Below are 23,044 nucleotides of genomic sequence, written 5' to 3'. Positions count from 1 at the left end.
TCAGCTTAGGCAAAACAGGTGTTACTGCATTTACAAATAGGAAACCACTGGTCTACCCTTGTAATCTCCACTGCCCACAATTCAAACCTAATGGAGCACTAGAAAACATCTGGACCCAAGTATGCCCTCTCCAGTACCCCTGATTGCACATACATATAACAGTTAAGATATACATGTTTGCACCCAAATTATGCATGGACATTGTCAATCTGGCCATCTCTTGCATAGGATTTCTGCAGTTTGGAAGATACACAACATATGATTTTTTAGTGAATTGTCGAGATTAAGCATGGCCTACATTGGACTGCTTAGTAACTTATTTTATGTCCAACCTATTCTTAAAACTGTCAAAATCAGTGATGTTAATAGTGTACTCCAATGCATTTTTAAAACCCATACCACATATGCCTAGTGGCCATATTACTAGCCGGATGATATGGCCCTCAGTGATTTGAGTTAATTTCTCACATGATAAAATAGAAGCTTTCAGGTCCCAGTTTTGCTGTAATCAAAAACACCAGTCAGTGCTCTTTCTAAGCCCAGAGTTTTGCCCTCTAGTGCTTTAAAATAGGAGCTAACCTTGCATCTTGCAGTCAGTGCTAGGTGATTGTGCTATCAAAGGCAGTGCAACAAACCCAAATCTGTTTCTGTGACGTACACCTTAAAAAGTTGGTTATGAATTTCAGCTGCTGATGTGCCCTTTAGATGCAGAATTCAAATTACACTACGCAACTCAATGTTTGACATTGTTTCCGCCAGCCCCGTCATCTTACAACTGATGTTGGGACAGTATGACTGATATAAGACGCAGCCTAATGGCCGTGAGGGGAAGCAGTGGTCTACCTGCTCTGGCCTGGTGTGAAATTAGAATGGAATGGAGAATATTACACGCGTGAGAGGTTTTGTTACCTTACTTATTCAACCACCCTCTTATCTACTGTATATACACACTTTGGAAGGTTAATCTAGTTCCTGGCTCCAAAATAGAGAGTTGTTTTTGGCTGCTGAACATGATATCTGTCTGTCAGCACCTAGTGCATCATTAAGATGTTGGTGTATTACTCGTATGGTAGGTATTGATCATGTTCTGGTCCAAGAGGATGCGTGTTCATAGGTATATTCCTTTCATCTTTCTCTTGCAAGAATCCAGTTTTTGTTTTGTCGAGATGTTGTGCTTGATATCTCTTTGGAAAAAAACACTTGAGGAATCAGAACAATGTATTGATTTTACAGATAACCTGTAGTATCTAAATGATTTTGCTTAAAATGGGATAACAGTTGTGGATTTATGTGGAAATATCACTGTTGATATCGGTTGAACCGAATATCCAGACAAATTACTAGTAGCTAGGGTTACGTTACGTTTCAGATCTGTGCAAAACTACTGTGCAGAGACCAGATTAATAGATGTAGTGCAAGGAGCACCCCTTAGACAGAGACATAGCCATCATTCTGTGGGTTCAGCACACTGGTGTTGCCGGCAAAACATCTCAGCGTTAAGGCCCCAATACACCTACCGACGGAATGCCAGATCCTGCGATGGGATCAGAAACGCAGACTCGCCGGCGATCCATGTTAAATTTCATCGATTTGCAGATAGCCAAATGAGTGAAATCCAACATGATCCTGCAACCCGGCATCTCAGGATCGCAGGGACGCGGTGATCTGTCGCTAGTGCATTGGTCCCTTTACACTATGACAGCTCTTCCACTCACAGGGAAGAACCAGAAAACTTTTGAGGCAGAGAAGTGGCTCATCCTGCAGATTATTATCCAAGTAAGTACTCATTTCTACTTCCAGTGATCAAAGAACTTTTACCAATCATTCACTGGGCATTATCTGTATTTTCAAGAGTACATGTAATTAGCACTGTGAATCTCACACTGACTTTGAGCTATACTTTGGTTATACTGTGAGGAATCGTTCATCTCACTGCATGTAGCGGATTGTGCACTGTAGTATGTACACTTTTGGATTACAAATTTTGACCCTGGGGGATTATTATCACTTCTACTGTTTGTTTTATGTTGCGTGTCATCTCTATCCCGGTATAAGACTGCATTAATTTTATGTTGAGTACTAGACACTGTGTATTCAAATATAAAACACATATTACCATGACTATTTTAATAAATAGTTTATTCTTACAGAGCACCACTGCTTTATATTATACCATTCAGGTTATAACAACCACATTTGTGAACAATTCTCATAAATCCACAAATTACATTGGCATAGGCTACTGTGCGCTGGGTGAATCCCCCTATGATTATAGACTTTGTCTCGCACTGGAGTTCAGAGCACCCTAACTTTCCTGCTAGCTGCACAGTAGTTAATTTAGCCCATTTACATAGCTGTCCTATGACTGCTGGTTCAGTGTAGACTTTTCTATTTAATTTGCAGGATACAAGATGGCTGAAGAGGAGCTCCTATGCATGCCCAGCCACAGCAATTCCTCCCATGGGCTATTGCAGAACTATATGGGGTAATATTTACTAAAGGGTGAGTTTTAGAAGTTGAGATGTTGCCCATATTAACCAATCAGATTCTAGCTGTTATCTTCTAGAAGGTGCTAGATAAATGTTAAATAGAATCTGATTGGTTGCTGTGGGCAACATCTCCACTTCTAAAAACCCACACTTTAGTAAATATACCCCATGAGCTAATTTTTCAATGAGCGGGATCTGGCAAGTTTGCACTTAGGGCCTGATTCAGACCCACTCGCTAGGATGTGTTCGCACGTAGCCAGCCAATTGTTTGCATTCTGTGCATGCGTACGCATCGCAATCGGCATGCGCGAACCAGTGTAATCGATTGTGAAGCGAACGCTCTCTGCACATAGACAGCCCGGTTGAATGAATGACAGGAGAAGCCATTTATGGGTGGTGATAGGGGCTGGCCACTAGAAATGGGGGAGTGGAGGTGCAAACGCAGTCGTGCCCGAGCATCCTAATGCCATTTCAGAGGCGTGAATAATCAAGAGGCAGCATCATAGTACACGTCACTTGCTGTATTTTACACTGAACCGCTCGCAGGGCTTGCGGTAGGGTATGGTGAACCACAAGCGCTGAGTATGCATCCGATGGTACTCGATGCTACCGATGGTTGCATACACTTCCTGGAGATGACGTACGCAAGTGGGCATCTTAAGACAGGCTGGTGGGCATCTGCATACACAGAGCAATCGCTCGCCAAAACATAGTTCCTCATTCAGACCCGGTCGCAAGCACTGAGCGCTCGCAACCGGGTCGATGTTTAGGCCCTGTGCACGCACAGCGGCCGCACTGCGCGTGCGCAAGCCCCAGAGAGAAACTCTCTCGCTCCGGAGCTCACTACAAAAGGGCCAGCTGTCGATGTTGATCGACAGCTCGGCCCGTTTTGTAGGCGTGGTGGGGGGGTGGTTTCACAAACGGAGGTGCCTGCCGTTTTGTGGGCGGCCGCACTGACATCAGCAGTGATGTCAGTGGGGAGCTTCCTGCTCGATCAGAGCAGGAAGCTCCCTGGGGCTTGCGGTTGCAGAGACCCAACCTTAGGGTCTCATCACAAGCCCCGATGGTCGCGATGGATTTGACCATCGCGACCATAAACCTGGTCGGTCGCTAAAGCTGTGGGTGGTAACCCACAGCTTAGCTACCGACCAGGAGGCCTCACTTAAATATACAAGCGGCCGCCCTCATTCAGAACGAGCACTCGCTTCTTGCGAGCGCCTCTGAATGAGGGCCATAGTGCTAATGCCTTGCCGTGCGACCGCCTGCCTTGCAGAATTTGCATACGCATCTAGCAAGCGAACGCATTTAGCGAGCGGTTCTGAATTGGCCCCTTAGTGTCAATGCTGTAGCAATGAGACTGCATGGAAATGTAATTATAGTTTAATTGAAGTTATTCTAATTTTTTCAAAACCCTCTTTTAATAATATACAGAAACTTAAGGTTCAGCTATCTAATTGTATGTATGTTGGCTGACTCCAGTTGTCTTTGTAACTAGACTCTGTTGTGATGGTTGATTGTAGATATGTATGTACATTTGTTATATTTAAATTAACTATATAAGGGAATCAAGCTATGAGGCTGAGAAAAAAAAATTCATAGAAGAGGGAGCATTGGAAATAAATTGTGTGAGAGAATGAGGATATTTTACTTAGTCTAGCTGTCCTAGCAAGAACTGTCCTGACAGTGGGAGATACACCGATCAGCCATAACATTAAAACACTGACAGGTGAAGTGAATAATATTATCTTGTTACAATGGCACCTGTCAATGAATAAAGGACAAGCGTAAGGCTCTTGAGAAGGGCCAAATTGTGATGGCTAGATGACTGGGTCAGAGCATTTCCAAAATGGCAGGTCTTGTGGGGTGTTCCCAGTGTGCAGTGGTTAGTACCTACCAAAATCGTTCCAAGGAAGGACAACCGATGAAACAACAACAGGGTAGTGGGCACCCAAGTCTCATTGATGCGCATGGGGAGCAGAGGCTAGCTCCTCTGGTCTGATCCACAGAAGAGCTACTGTACTGTAGCACGAATTGCTGAAAACATTAATGCTGGCTATGATTGGAGTCCATGCCTGTTATGGAAGCACAAGGGGCACTTACAAAATGTTAGGAAGGTGGTTTTAATGTTATGGCTGATAGGTGTATGTCTTCTATTGTGCTGATCTGCAATGCAAAAGCACAAAAAGCAAGCAGGGGTGCATGTTGTATTACACGGGAGAATGGAGAGGGCTGGATTAGGACCAGGGGCAACTCAAGGCATGGGCTGAAAGGGCCATTGCCAAGAGCAAGTAGCAGGGAAGGGCACAACCCCCCAGCCACCGGCTGAACTTCTGGTGATGGACCTGTCAGCCTGTGTTTTGAGCCACCCCTGTCAGGCTGATCGAACAATTCCTGGCTTCATCCGGCCAAGTGCAGCTAGGTTGCAGTGTTCCCATTGTGGTCTACCAGAGGAATGCCAACATTGGGCAGGAGGGCAGCACATGGTGCAGCAGCTGTTCCTGCTCAGTAGTCATTCACATACAGCATGGTGACAGAGACTAGATGCAGCAGAGGCTGTGTCAATTGTCGGTAAGTACACCCTGATTTACTACTGCCATGCACTTTGCTAAGTGTTAGTGTCTGTGCATGGAAACTCAGCCATCTTCATTCATTCGTCTGTTTTTTTCCTTACTAGTTACATGGCAAAACTTGTCACTTCAGTTATGGAATTGCTGCATTTGGTAAACACATTTAAAAAAAAAAATTTAGTCTTTTCACGTTACTGCATTCATCCATTCTATCATAAAGAAATTAGCGACAAATAAGAAAAGTTAACTTGCATAAACAGATGTATGTTCATTTTTTTTACATAATATATTCATGTTGTAGTACAGGAGTGTTATTAGATGGCAACAAAGACACAATTACATAGTCATTATGCTTAGACTTGATCCCTGTTAAGTAAAGTTTTTGTGTATGCTGTTTGAATAGCGAGGGACTTCACGATCGGCAGAAAATGAATATTGAATATTTGTCTTAAAACTTTTGCAATGTTGAATTTTCAGTCCCACAGCAAGTCAACGAAGGTCATATAATATAAACCAGGATTTACCTTTGCATATGATTTAGAAATAATTTATAGCTTAAATTTTCTAGTTACCTCTGAGAGACATCATTTTATTCCTTCAAAAGAAACTAATATTTCATACTGGCCACCTTCGTTTATTATTTAGAGCTCAACTCCCCCTCCCTTCCAGCGTGTGTGTGTGAGGTTATGGGGCGGCGCTTGTGTCAGGCTATGGTGGCAAAGTGTGTGTGAGGCTATGGGGGCAACATGTATGGGGGTTGGGGCAAAGGAATTTCTTGTCCTTGTCTCCACTTCGTCTAGAACTGGACATGATTAGAACTGGCACTTAAGTACTAGTCTCATCCCCTGAATGTGCTGATCACACTCCCTTCAAACACGAATATTTGGAAACCCCTGTCCTGCTGTCTTCACTTATACATTCACATGGATGGACATTCCACTGCCACTCACAAGGTCATGATGTAAGCTATAACTACACTATTCTCTAGGCAACAGTCAGAGCTTCCACAACTAATGTGCTGCCTTCTACAGTCACTTTAAGATGCTCAAAAGCGGGAGACAATGAATTCTATCTCCATGTACCTGCCACATCCCCTCCCACTTTATTTATTTTTTAAAAGTGCGGATTTGTCCCCCTCAATCTGGGACTAGATCCATCAAGGGGCGATCAGAGCAATTGCTCCCCCAATAATACTTGCAGGGAAGGAGAAGAGACTGGTGCTCCTCAGCAGCCTCCCTGGACCCTCTGCAGCCCAGCACACATCAGCATATGCTTGTCTGAGAGAGACTACTGTCGCTGACCATCAGCGGTCTCCTTTTTTCTCCCTGTCATACTACTGACCCGGACCCCCGCCGGGCCCCTCCAGCCGGCCCACGGAAGTAGAAACTAAGTAGAAACTAGAACTCTAAGTGGCATATTTATGTTTATATGCAAATTTGTCCTGATAATTCTAATTACTTATTGCCACATGTCGCATCAATAAGAAATACATTTTTGGACCACGTTATTAACAAACACATACAGGGACAAACTCGGTTCCAAGAGGAGCCTATCCCTGTAATGTGTAAAAAGTAAAGTGATTGCTTATGCTTCAGGCCTGACAGAGCCACTGTGCATTAAAGGACTTCCATTAGATCCCTCTCCCGAATATTATATGTAATGTAGCCTAGAGGCGCAATGGCTTATGCCATCTAAAGATGACATTAGCTATCAGGGCCAGGATCTGGAAAGTGTAGCTTTTTGGACCTTGGTACATTTCATATTTTAGCAGCCTCCATAAAAACCTTTTTCAAACAAAAATAGAGGAACTGCTGTAGATACCTCAGATATCTGCTGAGGTCACCCCTTTTTACATTCTAGGGAAACTTCATTTTTTTCCTACAAAATATTGTTAATAAATATGCCCCAGAGAATTGTAGACAACTTGAAAACCTTTCTTAAGTTTTACTGCTGCCCAGCAAGGACTAGTACCAATAGCAGCTTGAACCTCTCATACAACTAGATAATTACAGCATGACTAGGGCTCCCATTTGCTCCAGTTTTCCAGGCCAGTCTCTTTTTCCCCAACAGCAATCTCCAGCTCACCATGCTTATTGCGCTGTAATACTGGCTGTTGCAGCATCTAAACTAAGACAATTATTATGGAATGAGCACATTTTAGGTGCTTGAAAACCAAAACATAACTGTATGTTTTCTGAGGATATACTAAAGGAGGCTTAGTAGATGAAAACATTACATATAATCCAAACTATGAAATAACCCTCCTTGCTTAATTATATTTCATTTGAAACAAAATCCTAAATAAACGTATTTAATAATAGAGTGTTACTAATAGATGCAAAGTGAGTCAAGTGATTAACTTGGTTATTTTAAATGCAACACTTGAATATTACATACAGATCCTATAACTGGCCTATTTACCTCTTACTAATTGGACAGTGCACAGGCCCGGCAACAGGGGGGCCAAGGTGCACAAGCGTACTGGGCCCAGAAGTCCTAGGGGCCCCCGCAGTGTAACTGCTGCCTGTGCTGCTGCAGTGACCAGCAGGGTGCAGGCATGTACAGGGCCCCTGCAGATCACTGCAGCAGCAATGCAGGCAGCTGTTCAAGGTTCGTCCGGTGGGGAGCCACTGTATTGCACCCGGCACCAGCACTGGCAGTGCAATAAAGATTGTTTTTGTTTGTTTCAGTACAGTGCACGTGATGTCACCACTGAAAGACTGAGCAGAGGAACTGCGTCAGGTGCAGCCAGAATACATAGAATAAGGTAAGTGTGGGGGCTGGAGGGACAGAAGCGGGGCTAGCCTTGCAGTGACACAGGGTGACTGGTAGACTCAAGGGGGATGAGGCTCATGGACCTGTACCTGCCAGGGACCTGGGGATGGGGAGCCCTGAATAAAATGGGTGTACAGGGCCCCATGATTTCTGTTGTCGGCCCAGACAGTGCACATTGCTAAAAGGAGAGTTATTTAGTAAAGAAACCAAAAACTGTCTTAAAAAGGTAACGTGATTGGTTGTAAGTGGATCAAATGCAATCAGATGGCATTTACAGCAGTGGCTATGCATAACACCTTTAGGGAAAGAGTACATTGTCCATTCAATTGTACAGGTGTCAGTTGGAGAATGTGCTAAAAGCATCTTACAGTAAAATGTTGTAGTCATTGCACATGTATAAGCTTTGTTGCACTCTGCCACTTATCATATGATAAAAGAAACACTGAGGCTCAAATGTAGAATACAGGCAGACCTTGCATGGACATAGAAAAACAACATGGACAATAAAACTATAAAATAAAATACTTGTATGCAGAGTACTGTACATGTGCAGAATGCTGAGAAATTGGTGCTAATAAAGTGTTAGATGTATGTCTGTACTATCTGCATCATATGTACATTATGTGCACAAGAAACACATTCCATATCCATAGTATTGTGACTCTTACACTTCCCACTCTACATCTGAAGAAGTGGAGCTGCAGAGGAAGGGGCTGGCAAGCATAGGCCAAGTAGATTAGGGGTGTGTTCACACAATGTAACTGAAACTCAAAGTGAAGCAGATGTATGTATATTAATTACTTCTTTAATATTTGCATTTCGACTTCTGCACAAAATAATTTTCACATTAGCTTTTTTTTAAAATTAGATATTTGTATTTAATTAAAAATGTAATATTGCATTTTTTTGTTTGCATGTAATTATATTTTATATTGTAAATGCGATTTTCACATTTATTAATAAATGCTCAGACTATTATCTCTTGTGTATGTGGCACTTTTTAACATTATTATATTAACGTACAAATAGGCTAATGGTAATTTTTGCATTTAGTACTAACATTGTCAAGCCCAATTCTTGTGTCTTGTATTTTTGGCATATTACTGGCACAAATCCTAATGTGTTCCAGCTGAGATGCGCCCAAATGAACACTATGCACCTAAGAGGTAAATGTACTTTCCTTATGGGCGTCTTTCCCCGCATGATCGCGGAGCAAATGCATCCAACTCTGGGCCTTGTTTGTAGATAGATGCAATGCCAATATTTACGCAATCGAGCGATTATCAGTAAACTGTGCATGCGTCTAAGGGCCTGATTCAGACCCACTCGCGAGCGCTGAGCACTCGCAAGCAGGTCGATGTTGGCCAAGTGCGCACGCGCATGAGGGAGCCGGCTCCGTCGTGCACATGTGCGAGACCCGCATAGCGACGGGCAAGCCATCGCTATGGGTCTCGCTACAAAGGGGGCATGCTATCGATGTTGAGTGGCAGCATGCCCCTTTTGGTGGGTGTGCCAGGGGCGTTGCTGCCCAGACGGAGGCGTTCCCATGGGAACGCCTACCATCTGGGGCCAGCCCCACTGACATCACTATCAGAGCCAAAAGCACTCCAGGGCTTGCGGCAATGAGACCCTACCACAAGGGTCTCGTCGCAAGCCCGATGGTCGCGATGGTCTTGACCATCGCGACCATCTTTTTGGCCACTCGCTATAGCTGTGGGTGGTCACCCACAGCTATGCGAGCGGCCAGGAGGCCGCTCTAAAAAAAGAGAGGGAGGGCACTGATTCAGAGCGAGCGCTCTGAAAGAGCGTCCGGCTCTGAATCAGGCCCTAAGTCACACTATGCATGAGTCATTACCATCCTATTTACCTGTATGTGATTGACAGTCAGGCAGTGTTTGGGCGATTGGTGGCAAAAACACAGGCGTATTACAACCATTTCCAGGGGGTGTTGCAGTATTTATCTGTTTTCCCTTATGCAATAAAAATAGCTCAGATGTCACTGTACACATGGCCACTCTGCACGACCACAGGGTTACTCAGAAGGCCGATTAACAAAGGATCTGTGACCGATGCTGCGTCTGTGTACGCAGATGGTTGGATTTGCAAAGGCGCATGTGGGTGTAGAAATGTAGGCATCTGTGATAGTTGTATACCTTTGCACGGCCGCTGTGTACACAGACGTAGCAGCATTAGCGCACATCTCTGAATCAGGGCCTCTGAGCCCATATGTGTGTGTAGTGTACAGTCACAGAGCAAAGGGTAATGATGACTCTTATGCACTGTACAGTATGTTTTCACTGTAATTTGTGGTTTGGTTTTACTGTCCCTTCATTATTTTACGCCTCCCCAGCACAAAATCACAATCAAATCCTTTTACGTTTACTAAGCATGGTCATATTTTCGCTTTGTCAAATCTCCTGAGGAAGAAATGATATTTTTTTTAGCATATGACAATTAAGCAGTATAATGTGATCATAAAGTCATTAGCATCCACATGAAACCAAATTAACATGCTCTGTGGTGGAAATCTGTGTGCTTTGTGTCTGAACAGATTACACTAACATTAAACTGAAATCCTTTCCTGGGCTGCTCATCAGCATTGTCTATGCTTAGAGTCTGAGTCCAAAAGAGAATAGTGACAGTCAGACATTTTCATTAACAATCTCAATAAAGGAAACTCCATGGTGTCTCGACTTCCATTGGAATTTCTTATAAATACTTATATAGGCCCTGGTGCAGAGTAGAAAGTAAATTGAACATTGCCTGCTCCCGAACTGCAGGCATGGAAAAAATCTATATGCAAAGATGTATGCATCCTGCAGTGCACCCAGTGCTTGGTTTGCTACTAGTCATCTTCATAGGTGGGGACTTGCACCTAAATATACTGAGTGCATAAGATACACCTGGAAACAGGCATACTTTCACTTACATCCAACTCTGCTTAGCCTGCAGTTGTGCCAACACACCCTCACTGAGCTTTGCCCCATTACCCATCTTCAGTTATACAGTAAGCAGAGCTGTAACCAGACTTTTTGGTGCCCTGTGCCAGAGAGAGCAATGGCACCCCCCCCCCTATATTTTAGATAGGAGTATAAGATAGTGGACCTGAAAAAGGGCCATGGCCTCATGGGAAAGGACAAGGGAAGAGATAGGAGAGGCCAGAAGATGCTGGGGATAAAAGTAGATTAAGTTACAAGAGAGAATGATAATAAACAGGAAAATTTACAGACCCACCTGCGCTGCGGTGCCCTGTGCCATGGTCGCACTACCCTAGTTAAGGCGCTGACAGTAAGTATAGATCCAATTGAAATGTGTATTACTTTGCAACACCCATACTTATGTACACTCAGTTCTGGAGCATGCACACTGCAAAAACACACAAGATATGCTCCACAAACAGGCATATGTTCCACTCAGAATCAGAGCCATTGTGTATATCAGTGTCTCATCAACAAGCCTGCTACTTTATGTAACTCACTCAATTCTTTACATGCCCTCTAACAATTGGTGCACATCATGACTTAGTTTTGCCGAATCGTAGAGCTGGCTTGATTTAAGCAGGCCGTACCTAGGGTAGTGCGACCTGTGCCACTGCACAGGGCACCGAAGGGCAGGGGGGCGCTGTTTGAACCTTTCAATTTTCTGTTTATAATCATTCTCACTTGTAGCTTCCTCTTATTTTATCCCCAGCATCTCCTGGCCACCCCATCTTTTCCCTGGCCCTTCCCCATAAGGCCATGCCTCTTTTTCGGGTGCGTTTTGTCCCCATTTGAAATTTAGGGGTGCACCAATGCTCTTTCTGGCACAGGGCACCAAAAAGTCTAGTTACAGCTCTGAATTTAAGGTCTACTAATGTTGAATATCTTCTTTTAAAATATTTTACCCCATCAATTTCATTTATTATTACATTTTATTTACTAGCCCAATACTTCCTCCTAATTTTAATTATTATACATTTAGATGTTCAGTAATGCGGTCTAATGTTCCAGTATGTCCTAATGTACACATTATCAACATTTTCTGCTTTACTGTGAATAGATTTATTTCAGACCTACAGGCATAGTGCAGAAAACTGAGACCCTCTGTAACACCAAGAACATCAGTTTCCACTCACAGACTGGTTTACAGAAGTTATGTATAGTGGTTGCAAAATCCCACACATGCTATTTGCTATATGTAAAAAATTAAAAGCAAAGTGGCTCAATATAAAAGAGTTACATTACTTTACACTATACCAGATTAACCTGCGTATCATTTATTGTAGTCATCTATTACAGCCTATCCTACACTAAGCAGTTATGATGATCGCATCTAACAGATCACACTTCAGCTAAACCACTATCTACAAGGTGTTATTACTCCTTAGCTTTTTAGGAACCCATTAATTCATACTTTGCTAATTGTCATCCTTTGGCAAATCTTAATCAACCCTGTAGTGTTTCCTTTTCTTTCACAGCTGCCTCAAGTCTACAGTCTTTTCAGATGCCACAAAGAGTAGGTAAATACACTGAGCTCAGTAATGTACATGAAATAACTGGAATGTTTGCATATACTAAGCTACGTAAGTCCACCTTGTCCTGCTTTCTTCCTCTGCAGCACATTGCCATGTTAGCAAACATGTGTTTTCTAACAGATCCAACACAAAGGGGCTTATACAGAGTATGTACTACACCAGTTAACACAACATATTGTGTATGATTTCATACTACACTTGCTCAGAAAGAAAACTTAGACAAATACATATTGCAGACCTGTCTGCATGTTGAAAGTAGATCTTATAATGAGAGAGGCACTATAGTAGAGGGAAGGGACATTCTCACACAGCCTAGGTACAATAAGGGAATGTTATCTCAAATATGTAGAATGTAGCCCTGCAGAAACCAGCAGATATGCCTGTCGCCAGGTGTATCTATTAGGGGGTGCCTGAGGCTGGTGCATATAATCAGCATGCATATTTGCAGTAGTTGTTACTAATCTAAAACAAAATTATAATTTTAAAAATGGTGTCTATACCCCACCGCCTTGGCTGGTAGTGGTAAAATCATTGGAAAGATAAACAGCATGGCTAGTCATTCCAAAGAAACAGAGCTTGGGTAAAAACCACTCTGGTTGGTTAGAAGTGACTAAACCCATGTGGGATTTAGACGCAATGATCTACAGTGATACTGTATAATGTACAGTACTTTATTCATGAATGTTGTAGAGGCATGTCAGATTTACACTGAACAATGTACTTTCAAGGATTAATATCTAACAATTTTAATTTTGGTGTTTAACCCATTTTCTCTGATAGCTTTTTGCTTCTGGTCTGCCATCTCTCTTGTCTCTTGACACAGACTTTTTATTTTTTAAAATAAACTCCTGGGTTGCTAGCACAGTAGATAATTCCAATAATGACTACACCTGTAAATGTAACACATTTACATTTTCAAAATGTCTAATTTGTCTCTTTGTGTGTATGTTCCAAACTAGATTGTTAGCCCATTGGGGCAGATACCACTTTACTGCAGTATTCTAAAGTTTTGACTTTCTGATTTGTTCAATATGCCTGCTATAAATTCTTTACCTCACAGTGCACATTGTGCAGTGCCTATGATGGAATGAGCCTGTTTATTGGCCATGTCGCTGAATTGTAATCAACGATTCAATTCAACTCAATGAACAAACCATTTTTTATAGGTGGTCTTTTGGTCTTCCTAGGGAATTCAGATAGATAGAGTAAAATTGGATGCAGTTCCTGCATGTTTATTATATTTGGAGTAGTAAAATTACAATATATATTTCTGACATATACTTCCAAAGTAATATATAGATATTTTGCCGACACTAAACCACTTCTGTATAGACTTCATCTCTCTGTTGTGCTCCTCCCAACTTAAGTTTCATTATGTTCTTGCACCCAAGCGTCAACATCCAGCCAAGCGTCTAATTCTAATATAAATGCTATATAATGCTTGTGTTCATGTATTAGCAAGTGGCACAAGCTCCAGTTGTTTTATGCCATGAGAGGTCCCCAGAGATTGCAATTTGGACCAGCATGCTATTTTTAATGTTTTCTTAATTATCTGTAAAAGCAAGATAGAATTTTTATTTCTTTTTGTGCTGAAGGTACTGAAATATAATTATAGTTCTATCCAAATATATTTAAGAGTCCCTTTTTTGTTTTAATTACATTCAGGAAGCTTCTAAACTTTGTAGTTACCTGAAATGTAATGTATTCTCTTGTGTCACCGTCATTATTGGATGACCATGGAAAGCTATAAAATGGTTTGTTATTCACCGTTGGGATAAGTTGTGTATTGAGAAAACAGTCAGAAGAGCTATGTTTATCTTTCAGTGTAAAAGTGTTGAATGGTTAAAACAAAGATTTAAATTTAATACACATTAGACAGAAAATGTTCATGTTACTTAATGTTTCCGTCCTACTCAGGGGCACCAAGAAAAATTTCTGGACCTGGTATTCAAGTTTGCATGGCAATTGCATACATAGGTCATAGTCACAGCTGTCACAAATGAGTGCAATAGGAGCGGGTTTGACCAAAACAACTTGGGGAACATGGCTACACCTCCTTGGCAGTGCAAGGCACCAGACAGACCAGGGCCTGTATTTTGCACAAGCTGCACCCCACTCTCTTTGGAACCTATTTTTAATAATAATAATAATAATAATAATAATAATAATAATGGGAAAGAAATACATTACTTAATATAATATAATTACATGCTATGCAGTGTGTTGCATAGATATTACTCTAAAGAAATAGTAAAACTAGAGGAGAAAAAAGCCAAATTGACAATAAAGCATGCATCTGACCCCACAACTGCTTTTGGTATATAAACTATGTTCTAGTTGGAAAAGATTGTTTATTTTACATGCATTGATGACCTACTGTATTAGCAACAGTAAGCAGAAAGAAAATAATAAAGAAATAAATGAATTATATTCCCACTCTGGTTCTTACTAAAAGAAAATATCTAGGAGCTACCTGGACACCCTACCAGTCCTGGCTATTAACTTACATGTGAGATGAAAATATTAAGCAAATGTGTTGGCTGCCTGTGTAGGTGTTAGGAAAGGAATAATTTATCAGTCTCAAATATCTACTATGTACAAAATGGACCAAAAATAGCACTTCACACAAACATGCTGTGAAAACAATTAACACTCACATCTAATTGAAGATAAAATCAGAATTGCAGGGCAGATAAAAAAAGATTGTTTTTTGTATGTGATCTTTACAAGACTTCTTCCTCAATTATTTATTAATATATAAATTATATCAGTATGTTTATAGACGCCTGTATAATGGGATAATAAACTGTAGCTTTTGGAGACCGAAGACAATACGGGGTTATCTAGGTGCACACACACATAAAAGTCCTCCAGCACATGAATACTGTATGTGATCCAGTATAGGGACTCTCATTGTTTAGAGAGGTTCACTGTATTAGCAGGAGCATCTTGCTTGGCATTTTGCTTGACTTACTGTATCATTTATATGCAATTGTGTGTGATGAAGACTCCTGTATTTTATGTACAAATAGAATAACAGCTTATTTTTATAAGTCCACAGTTGTATGCTCAAGGAATTTCTTGTTTGACTATTTTCTAGCTAACCCCTCAATTTCTAGCACCTGCTGTGAACCTAAAATTGATTGAGCAACTTCTATTTCTGTATTGTTACATTTACCCTTTTGCACAGCAAGCCTCTGAAGATTTTGCTGCCTCTCTGCACATGAGACTCAATTTTAGTTTGCAGAGGGTCTCCCAAGAGCAAAGAGCAAGCGCACACCTTGAAATGTGCTAGGCGAATCATTCAGGTGTACTGGTGCAAATCCAAGTGGTTTTGTAGTACACATTGGGTGCACTTTGTAAATTACATCTTGTGTCTTTTCTGCTACCAGATAACCAGTGCTTGTGAAAACATGTTTCCAATGTACAAAAATAAAGATGTGCGGGTTCGTTTTTATTCGGTTCTTATCGCCAAATTATCGAAAGTTCGGATTAGTTTTTATTTCTCTTATTGGCTATCCAAAACACGTGACAGCCGGATAAACATTATGATGCCATTTTTGAGATCTGAACATATCCAAGTAAAACCGAACTGCACATCTCTATACAAAAAAGGACAATATGTACAGTATGTGAATATTAGCCTCAATAAAAAAATTTTTTTACAAACTTGTTTTCAAAAGTTAATCATGAATGTTTTATGAAAATATTAATACATACTCATGATATAGAAAAGCTGCAGGCAGATAGTTTGGTTGCAGAGTACAAATGTGTGCTATAGTGTACTTCTATGAATGACAAAAAATTTACCAGGTTATGTAAAACTCACTATCTTTGACCTGTCAATGTTGTTAATTTGAAAAAAATAAATGTATTTTCTTATTTTTAAATACTTCGGTCCTAAGTTTGATTCCTATGACACCATTATATAGAGTTTAATATCTTTGTGTCCTTCCTTCCTGGTGGTTTCCTACGGGTACTCCAGTTTCCTCCCATGGTTCAAAAATATACTGGCAGGATAACTGGCTTCCAAGTAAATTTTGCCCTAGTGTGTGTGATGGTGTGTTTGTGTGCTTGTGATAGGAAACCAGTGCAACTTATACAACATTATTTGATGACATAATGATTTGATTGTATTTAATGGATAATAACATTTAGCATTTTGTGTTAAACAGTTAATCACAGAACCAGAACTATATTTATTTTGTATTAGTTTGTGTTTTAATGGGGGGCAAGCAGGGGTTGTGCGGAAGGCCAAAGCATATTGTTACCACTGGGCCCTCCATTTGTTAGTTCTGCCACTGATTTGGATGAACACAGAATTAAAGGCATTTAATTTGAGAATGTGTGAATGGATACATTTGTGTATGTCTCTTGCTCTCTATACAAGAAACCAAGAAAATGTCTCTGTTATTACCTTTTGTCAATCTTTACAGATTCTCCAGACTCCTTTAGGACACCAAAGTCAGTTGCAAACCACACTACAACTATTTTAGGATGCCTGGCATTATACATTTAAAGTAGTTATAAATAAATGTGACACTATCATCTAAAAACTATTGTTATTTTAAGACAAATGATTTATAAATAGGTTGGCATGCTGTGAAGCAGACACAATACTATTGCAGCTTTCAGCTGCTACAAGCAAGGTTCTTGCAAATAAGAGGTCTAAGCAGTCTTGAAAGCTTGCAATTAAATTGCTTACATGTTCTATGTACAATAGTATAGATTCACATTTATGCGTTGTGACTCTGATGATATCATGTTAGCTATAAAATGGATAAGAGAGTGGAACGCCACTATAATTAATGGGTAACCATATTGAATTACTGTAAGCTCTTGAGCTCTCAAGGTTCTAAGGCTACTACCACCTAGAAGATTACATATGAAGCTGATATCATATATATGTATGTATGTAAATGTGTGTGTGTATATATATATATATATATATATATATATGAATGTATATCTATCTATATATTTATGTCTAAAACATAAATAAGTACACATTTGAAGAATCAACATGGATTACTATATAACCACCTGTGTGTTGATGGGGAACTAAAAGTATATTGAAAGTACTTAAGGACTTATACTTACAAGTATTTCATTAGCATTAAATAAATATAAGTTCAACCTCCAGTGAAATGCAAAATAAAGATTAAATTAGGTCATCAATGGAGGTGACTTCATCTATCTCAATGTTTTTACCAGAGTTAAATGCATTGATTGGAGCAGGCACCATACAAAAATCTGCAACACTGAGGCAATGCTTCTGAACAAGTAACATTGCAAATGGATCTGGAGTTATTAGAAACAATTGATTACATTTTAAGACCCATTTTCATGTATTGTACTTGTATTAAAACAGTAGTACAAGACACAAAATTGAGGTCTATGAGGTCTAATATTTGGGTGTCTACAGATATAAATCAGACATGTAACCAGAGATGGTTCCATAAGGGCCAATGGGGAGTGATGACAATATTGCATAATGCAACCCTTCAGTGCTCTGCCTATTGGTGGATGACCTGTCACCCACCAATCAGTGTCCTACAGCATCCGCACACTACATGTATTTGCCTTAGAAACCGATACATCCTGCAATGGATGGCTGTACTCATTCCCTCCTATTACGGTAGCTCAACATTGCAAATTTTCCTGCTCATCTCTATGGGGTAGAAGGAAAAACTTGTGATGTTACTCATTGCGATGTGCCATTGTATGAGGAGTCACATCCTTTATTTGCATCAGCAGAAAACTTGACATGTAACACTTCCTGTCTCTGTGTTTCCAAATTGTGCCCAACACACTTGAAAATTTGCACCTTGAAAAACTTGTTATTTTTATTTTCACAAATATTTCACTCGCTTGATATACTGTACAGATGTGTCCTCATATGCCTACCCTCAATACACCATTGGGTAATATCCACATCACAGACATTCTAGAGATGCTGGGCTGTGACTTTAACTGCCCAGGAATTAGTTTTATGCACGTAGAAAGTCGCAGATGAAGCACTTCATCTGTGTGAGAAAAAGCTGCGGCCACTGAATTGTGGCACTTTGTATACAGATTCAGACTCATTCACACACAGATTCACAAATGTTGCACATTAAATTGATCAGTGCAATCTAGCAAAGTAGTTTTGTCTCTTGCAGTTGACAGGGACCTGGCGCGCCGGTAGGGGCTGTTTGGCGCAACTTAAGTCACAGTGTATGAAGAGACATCTGTACATATAATATATACTTTAAGCTTGCACTCTCACATTGTCTCCATTCACTTTCTCCTAGATTTATAATGATGATGGTCCTGAAAAAGGTCATATGTGTATATTTGGCATTAGAGGGTAACATATTTCACTTTGCATTTTGTACCTACTAATATTATATTAGGCTAAGAGCCCAGTGTATGAGGATTTCAAATCGACAAGTAACTAAAGTAAATACACACTTTTTATGCATCCTGTAAGCTGGTGTTTAATACATACGTAACAAGGTGCATATATGCCAGTTATGGGCTTAGACAAATAGCATACAAGTGATTGCTTTGAATACAGTATTTTCTACTTAACAGCTGTAGACGTACTCACAGCCACAGTCTGATTTTGATTAAAATATGATTATTTGAGAAAATTATATTATAAATACTTAATCATTGTTTACACACTATAGTATCACCTAGCCTCTCATGGGTGACTTGCAACATATTTAGTGGAAAGTTGTGTTAGAAATACTTGGGCACACTTAGCAATACTATATAATAGAGCAGGCCAATAAATCAATGCTTCTGAAACAGGAATCCCTGTTATAGACTCCAGTGAGAAAGATAACTCAAATTGGCAGCCTTGTTATCATTAACCTCATTTGAGTCTGGAGGACACTGTTAAGAGAATCTAGCCTTAAGCATTAAATGGTTTAAGGGCACAATTATTTGTTTGCTCCAAACATTTTAATTAATATGATCTGAGGAAAATACATTGGACCATAGCGCTCTGTAGAAATTGTGTCTCTACACAAGATGAAGAGGAATAACTGAGATTCTTATATAAAGCAGACATTTTCCCTGACACAAAACTAACCTCATAGCTACACACATCTAACACTACTTCAAAAAACAGTGCAAAATAGACGTCGGTAACACCCAACCGGGCGCAATCATTGACCAGCGTGACAGTTTGCTTTTAAACCTATTTTCATTAAACGAATGTTAATACTCCAATGCACAAGCCAATATTTAGTACATCTTTTATAGCGTTACGTGAATGTGTTTCCCAGAAAAAGGGAGCAGGTTTCTGGTAAATTCTCTGTTGCTATTACATTTTTACTTCAGCTTTACTACTCTCACTATTAGCTACATGCAATCAGGTACCTGAAACCCGTAACATGTACAGGAGCAGGCACTTGGCCAAGCTTAGTGGACGTGCGTGCATTGAGAAAAAGAATGCAATCAATTATCTTCGATATGGACGTTGAGTTTACTTAGCTTCAGGATTAAAGGTCACACACCATGTTTACCCGTCACTAGCTCAACGGGCATACACTGACACTTTCTAATCTTCTGATTATTTGTGTTTAGACTGCAAATAAAATGCATGCTACACAGAGCAATATAAGGACATGCTATATCCAGAGTGCAGCCATTGACAATTTATCCAAAGGCTTCAATACTCAGTACATTATAGATCAGTCATAAATATTTATTGAGCAAATGGAATTTTACATCTCGTGTATCTGAGATAATCATTATATATTTCATACAATTCAATAAGCAAATAAAATGTAAAATAACGGTTCAGATACAATGAGAGGCCCAGCAAAGTAACGAGAGTCATTGCTGATAAAGCCACATATAAAACTATCATTACAGTTATATACAAGTGACATTTTACCATTGAGTTGGTTGTAAACTACTTCTTCTAGGTGATCCAGTCTTTGCAGAATAGACTCTCTGTCCACCAAAGCTCCCACTTTCGTGTTTCTGCTCCTTACTCTGCGATCAGAACTTCTGACAATCTGCACCAGCTCCTGGGACCTGTCCTGGATCCTGCAGTACACGGAAAACAGGATGATCCCCACGAACACCAGAATATTCACAGTCAGCAAAGTTTTGATTTTCCGTGCCACCGCCATGAAATCTGCGGAGATCCAGCATCAGGGCATCCCAGCTGGGGTCAAGCATTTACTCCGAGCCACAACAGAGCAGTCCAGAAAATAGTACAACAAGAGGCATATCACGTACAGCGAGACAAAGGATCTGCTACATTGGAAACTGACCCTTCAGCACCATAGACAGCAACTGGAAAAAGGTTCTACCTCAGCCTATAGAGTAAGGGCTTCTACAGGAAAGCATTGCTGGCTATCTACAGGGATTGTATATACATGGATATAATAACTAGAGGGTGGTACTGGGTACCCGTCTTGGACAGTGAATTTATACAACACGTTCTGCAAGGCACAGGAGCTGTTCTTTCAGTACCACGTCCCTCCCATAGCTCCGGTGTTCTGTACTGCTCTGGTATAAGGAAAAGAGGGAGCTGTTCTTTCAGCACCACGTCCCTCCCATAGCTCCGGTGTCTGTGCTGCTCTGGAATAGGAGAGAGGGGAAGCTGTCTGTTTCAGCACCACCTCCCCTGACTGCTTCTCTGATGTGGAGGCTAAGCCTTGGCTCTTCAGATAGCAGCTTCTAAATACTGCGTGCTGCACATATCATCACCATGTCCTATGCTATGGTAGACAGTAGACACAAACAGTTAGCAAGAGACTACTATAGATATATAGGACTTGAAAGTGCTTTTGAGGTGTGAACTAAATATTCTGATTGTCCATAGAATCACAGCTGTATGTATGTATGTATTTAAGCATGCATGTGTGTGTATGCATGTATGTATGTATGTGTGTGTTTGTGTCTATGCCTGTATGTGTGTCTTTGTCCCAACACAGAGCGCCTGTGCAGTGTGACGTAGTCAAAGAAATACTCATCAACATTCACAGAATACAGCCAGCCTGAAACCTTCTCTGCAAGCTTGTGTTTCTCTCATGATTGCACTTGTTCTGTAAGCGAACAGATATCCACAATATTGGTACTCACTCTGCCCTATCTTTGAATAATATTAATGATAATAATAATAATAATAATAATAATAATAATAATAATAATAGGACATTCATGGTCGTAATATATATTTCTGTTATTCTACTAATGGCATGCATACACATTGATAGAATCATGGTGCAAAATCTATTGTATAAATCATCAATAAATTACTGTACCTGATTGAAACAGACCTCTGTACAGTATGTGAGTGCCTTATACACACACACACACACAGACATATATATATATATATATATATATATCTCTTTCTATCTATCTATCTATCTATCTATCTATCTATCTATCTATCTATCTATATACACCATATTTTAACAAGTAGCCTGACTATCATAGTGACACTGTTACAGGTTATGTCCCAGATTATCATTCTTATCACTTGTTACTAATCTTAAACGGTGCTCCAACCAATCAGCTCCTAATTGTCATGTGTTTGAAAAATGACAGGAGCTTATTGGTTGGAGAACCATTTAAGCTACAAAAAGATTTCTGGGATGGTACATTTTCAACAAAAAAATGTCCATATTGCTGCATTATGCAATGTTACTTTGCCTGGGGACATCATGAAAATGAATAAAAATCCATCTAAATGTAATATTTCCCCACAGTAGTACAGTGATACTTTTTTCCTAAAAAAAAGTGCAACATAAATAATTGTTTTGTGTGAATATAACTAGAAGACATACAATGGAGGCATTTGGCAATTATAACATAAAAGCAGTTGGTTGTATGGAACTGTGATTCATTCATACATAGAAAAATGTTTCATTCACAGTTATATACAAACAGAAGATTGTACGTGATAAAACCCACTGCACAGTCTGGTGTTGCAGGCATTTAATGAAAGTCTATGGAAAACAAGTAGGAAGGAAAAGAAAACATTCAATTACATATTCTTAGTTATTACATTACACATTAATCTAGTATCCTCTGTTTTTAAATCTATATATGTCAATCAGAAATATACTCATGTACAAAAAGTCCTAATGCAAATTTGGTGTTAGCATATTGTTTAAAATCATTGTTTTGATCCCAAAGATCCTTATTTCCTTGCATTACTAATGTGCAGGATACAGTGCTGTCACTAGGAGACAACAACAGATAGAATTTCATCATTTACAGTATTGCTGTTCAGTATGCAAAAGCATTTTTTGCACAAGTGTCAGGTATTCTGCATCACAAGTTTTAATTTGGGGTTATGGTTCTATGAATATGCATGCGTCTTTAATCAGGAAAGGACGTTAAGACAAGAAGTACAACATATATCCTTAACATTTCCAGTAGTAAATAGTAAACATGCACTCCCGTAAATGCACAATTTATTAATATAAATACCATATACAAATAAATTAGCAATGTCAAAGGGATGTGTACTATTAATGGTGTGTTAAGCATTAATGTGGGTTACTATGATAATTAATTATTATTGTAATCAGATGTTTCACCTACTGGTACAAGCTGAGTACTCATAACAAACAATGGTTCTTGGTAGCAGCAAGGGCAATGGAAAAGCAGGTCATCTCTATCTGGGGAGAGTTTCTAAAGCATTCCCTTCCACTAATCTGGTTCCAGGAGTGGTCTCCACC

General features: G+C 40.0%; 1 protein-coding gene across 1 annotated transcript in view; it reads right to left on the bottom strand.

Moving 5' to 3' along the window:
- GALNT9 (polypeptide N-acetylgalactosaminyltransferase 9) overlaps window positions 1-21,275 on the bottom strand; it is a 301,146-nt gene extending 279,871 nt beyond the window's left edge. The window contains exon 1 of the mRNA XM_088482157.1: window positions 20,236-21,275. Within this exon, the coding sequence (XP_088338283.1) occupies window positions 20,236-20,476 (241 nt within the window). The 5' untranslated portion in view covers window positions 20,477-21,275. The remainder of the gene's footprint in view (window positions 1-20,235) is intronic.
- Between the last annotated feature and the right edge of the window lie 1,769 nt (window positions 21,276-23,044).

Source organism: Taudactylus pleione, unplaced genomic scaffold (genome assembly GCF_031769625.1).
Source record: "Taudactylus pleione unplaced genomic scaffold, aTauple2 ptg000282l, whole genome shotgun sequence".
NCBI lineage: Eukaryota > Metazoa > Chordata > Amphibia > Anura > Myobatrachidae > Taudactylus > Taudactylus pleione.
Note: the sequence above shows the minus strand (reverse complement) of the source record. Positions and strands in the feature narration are given on the sequence as shown.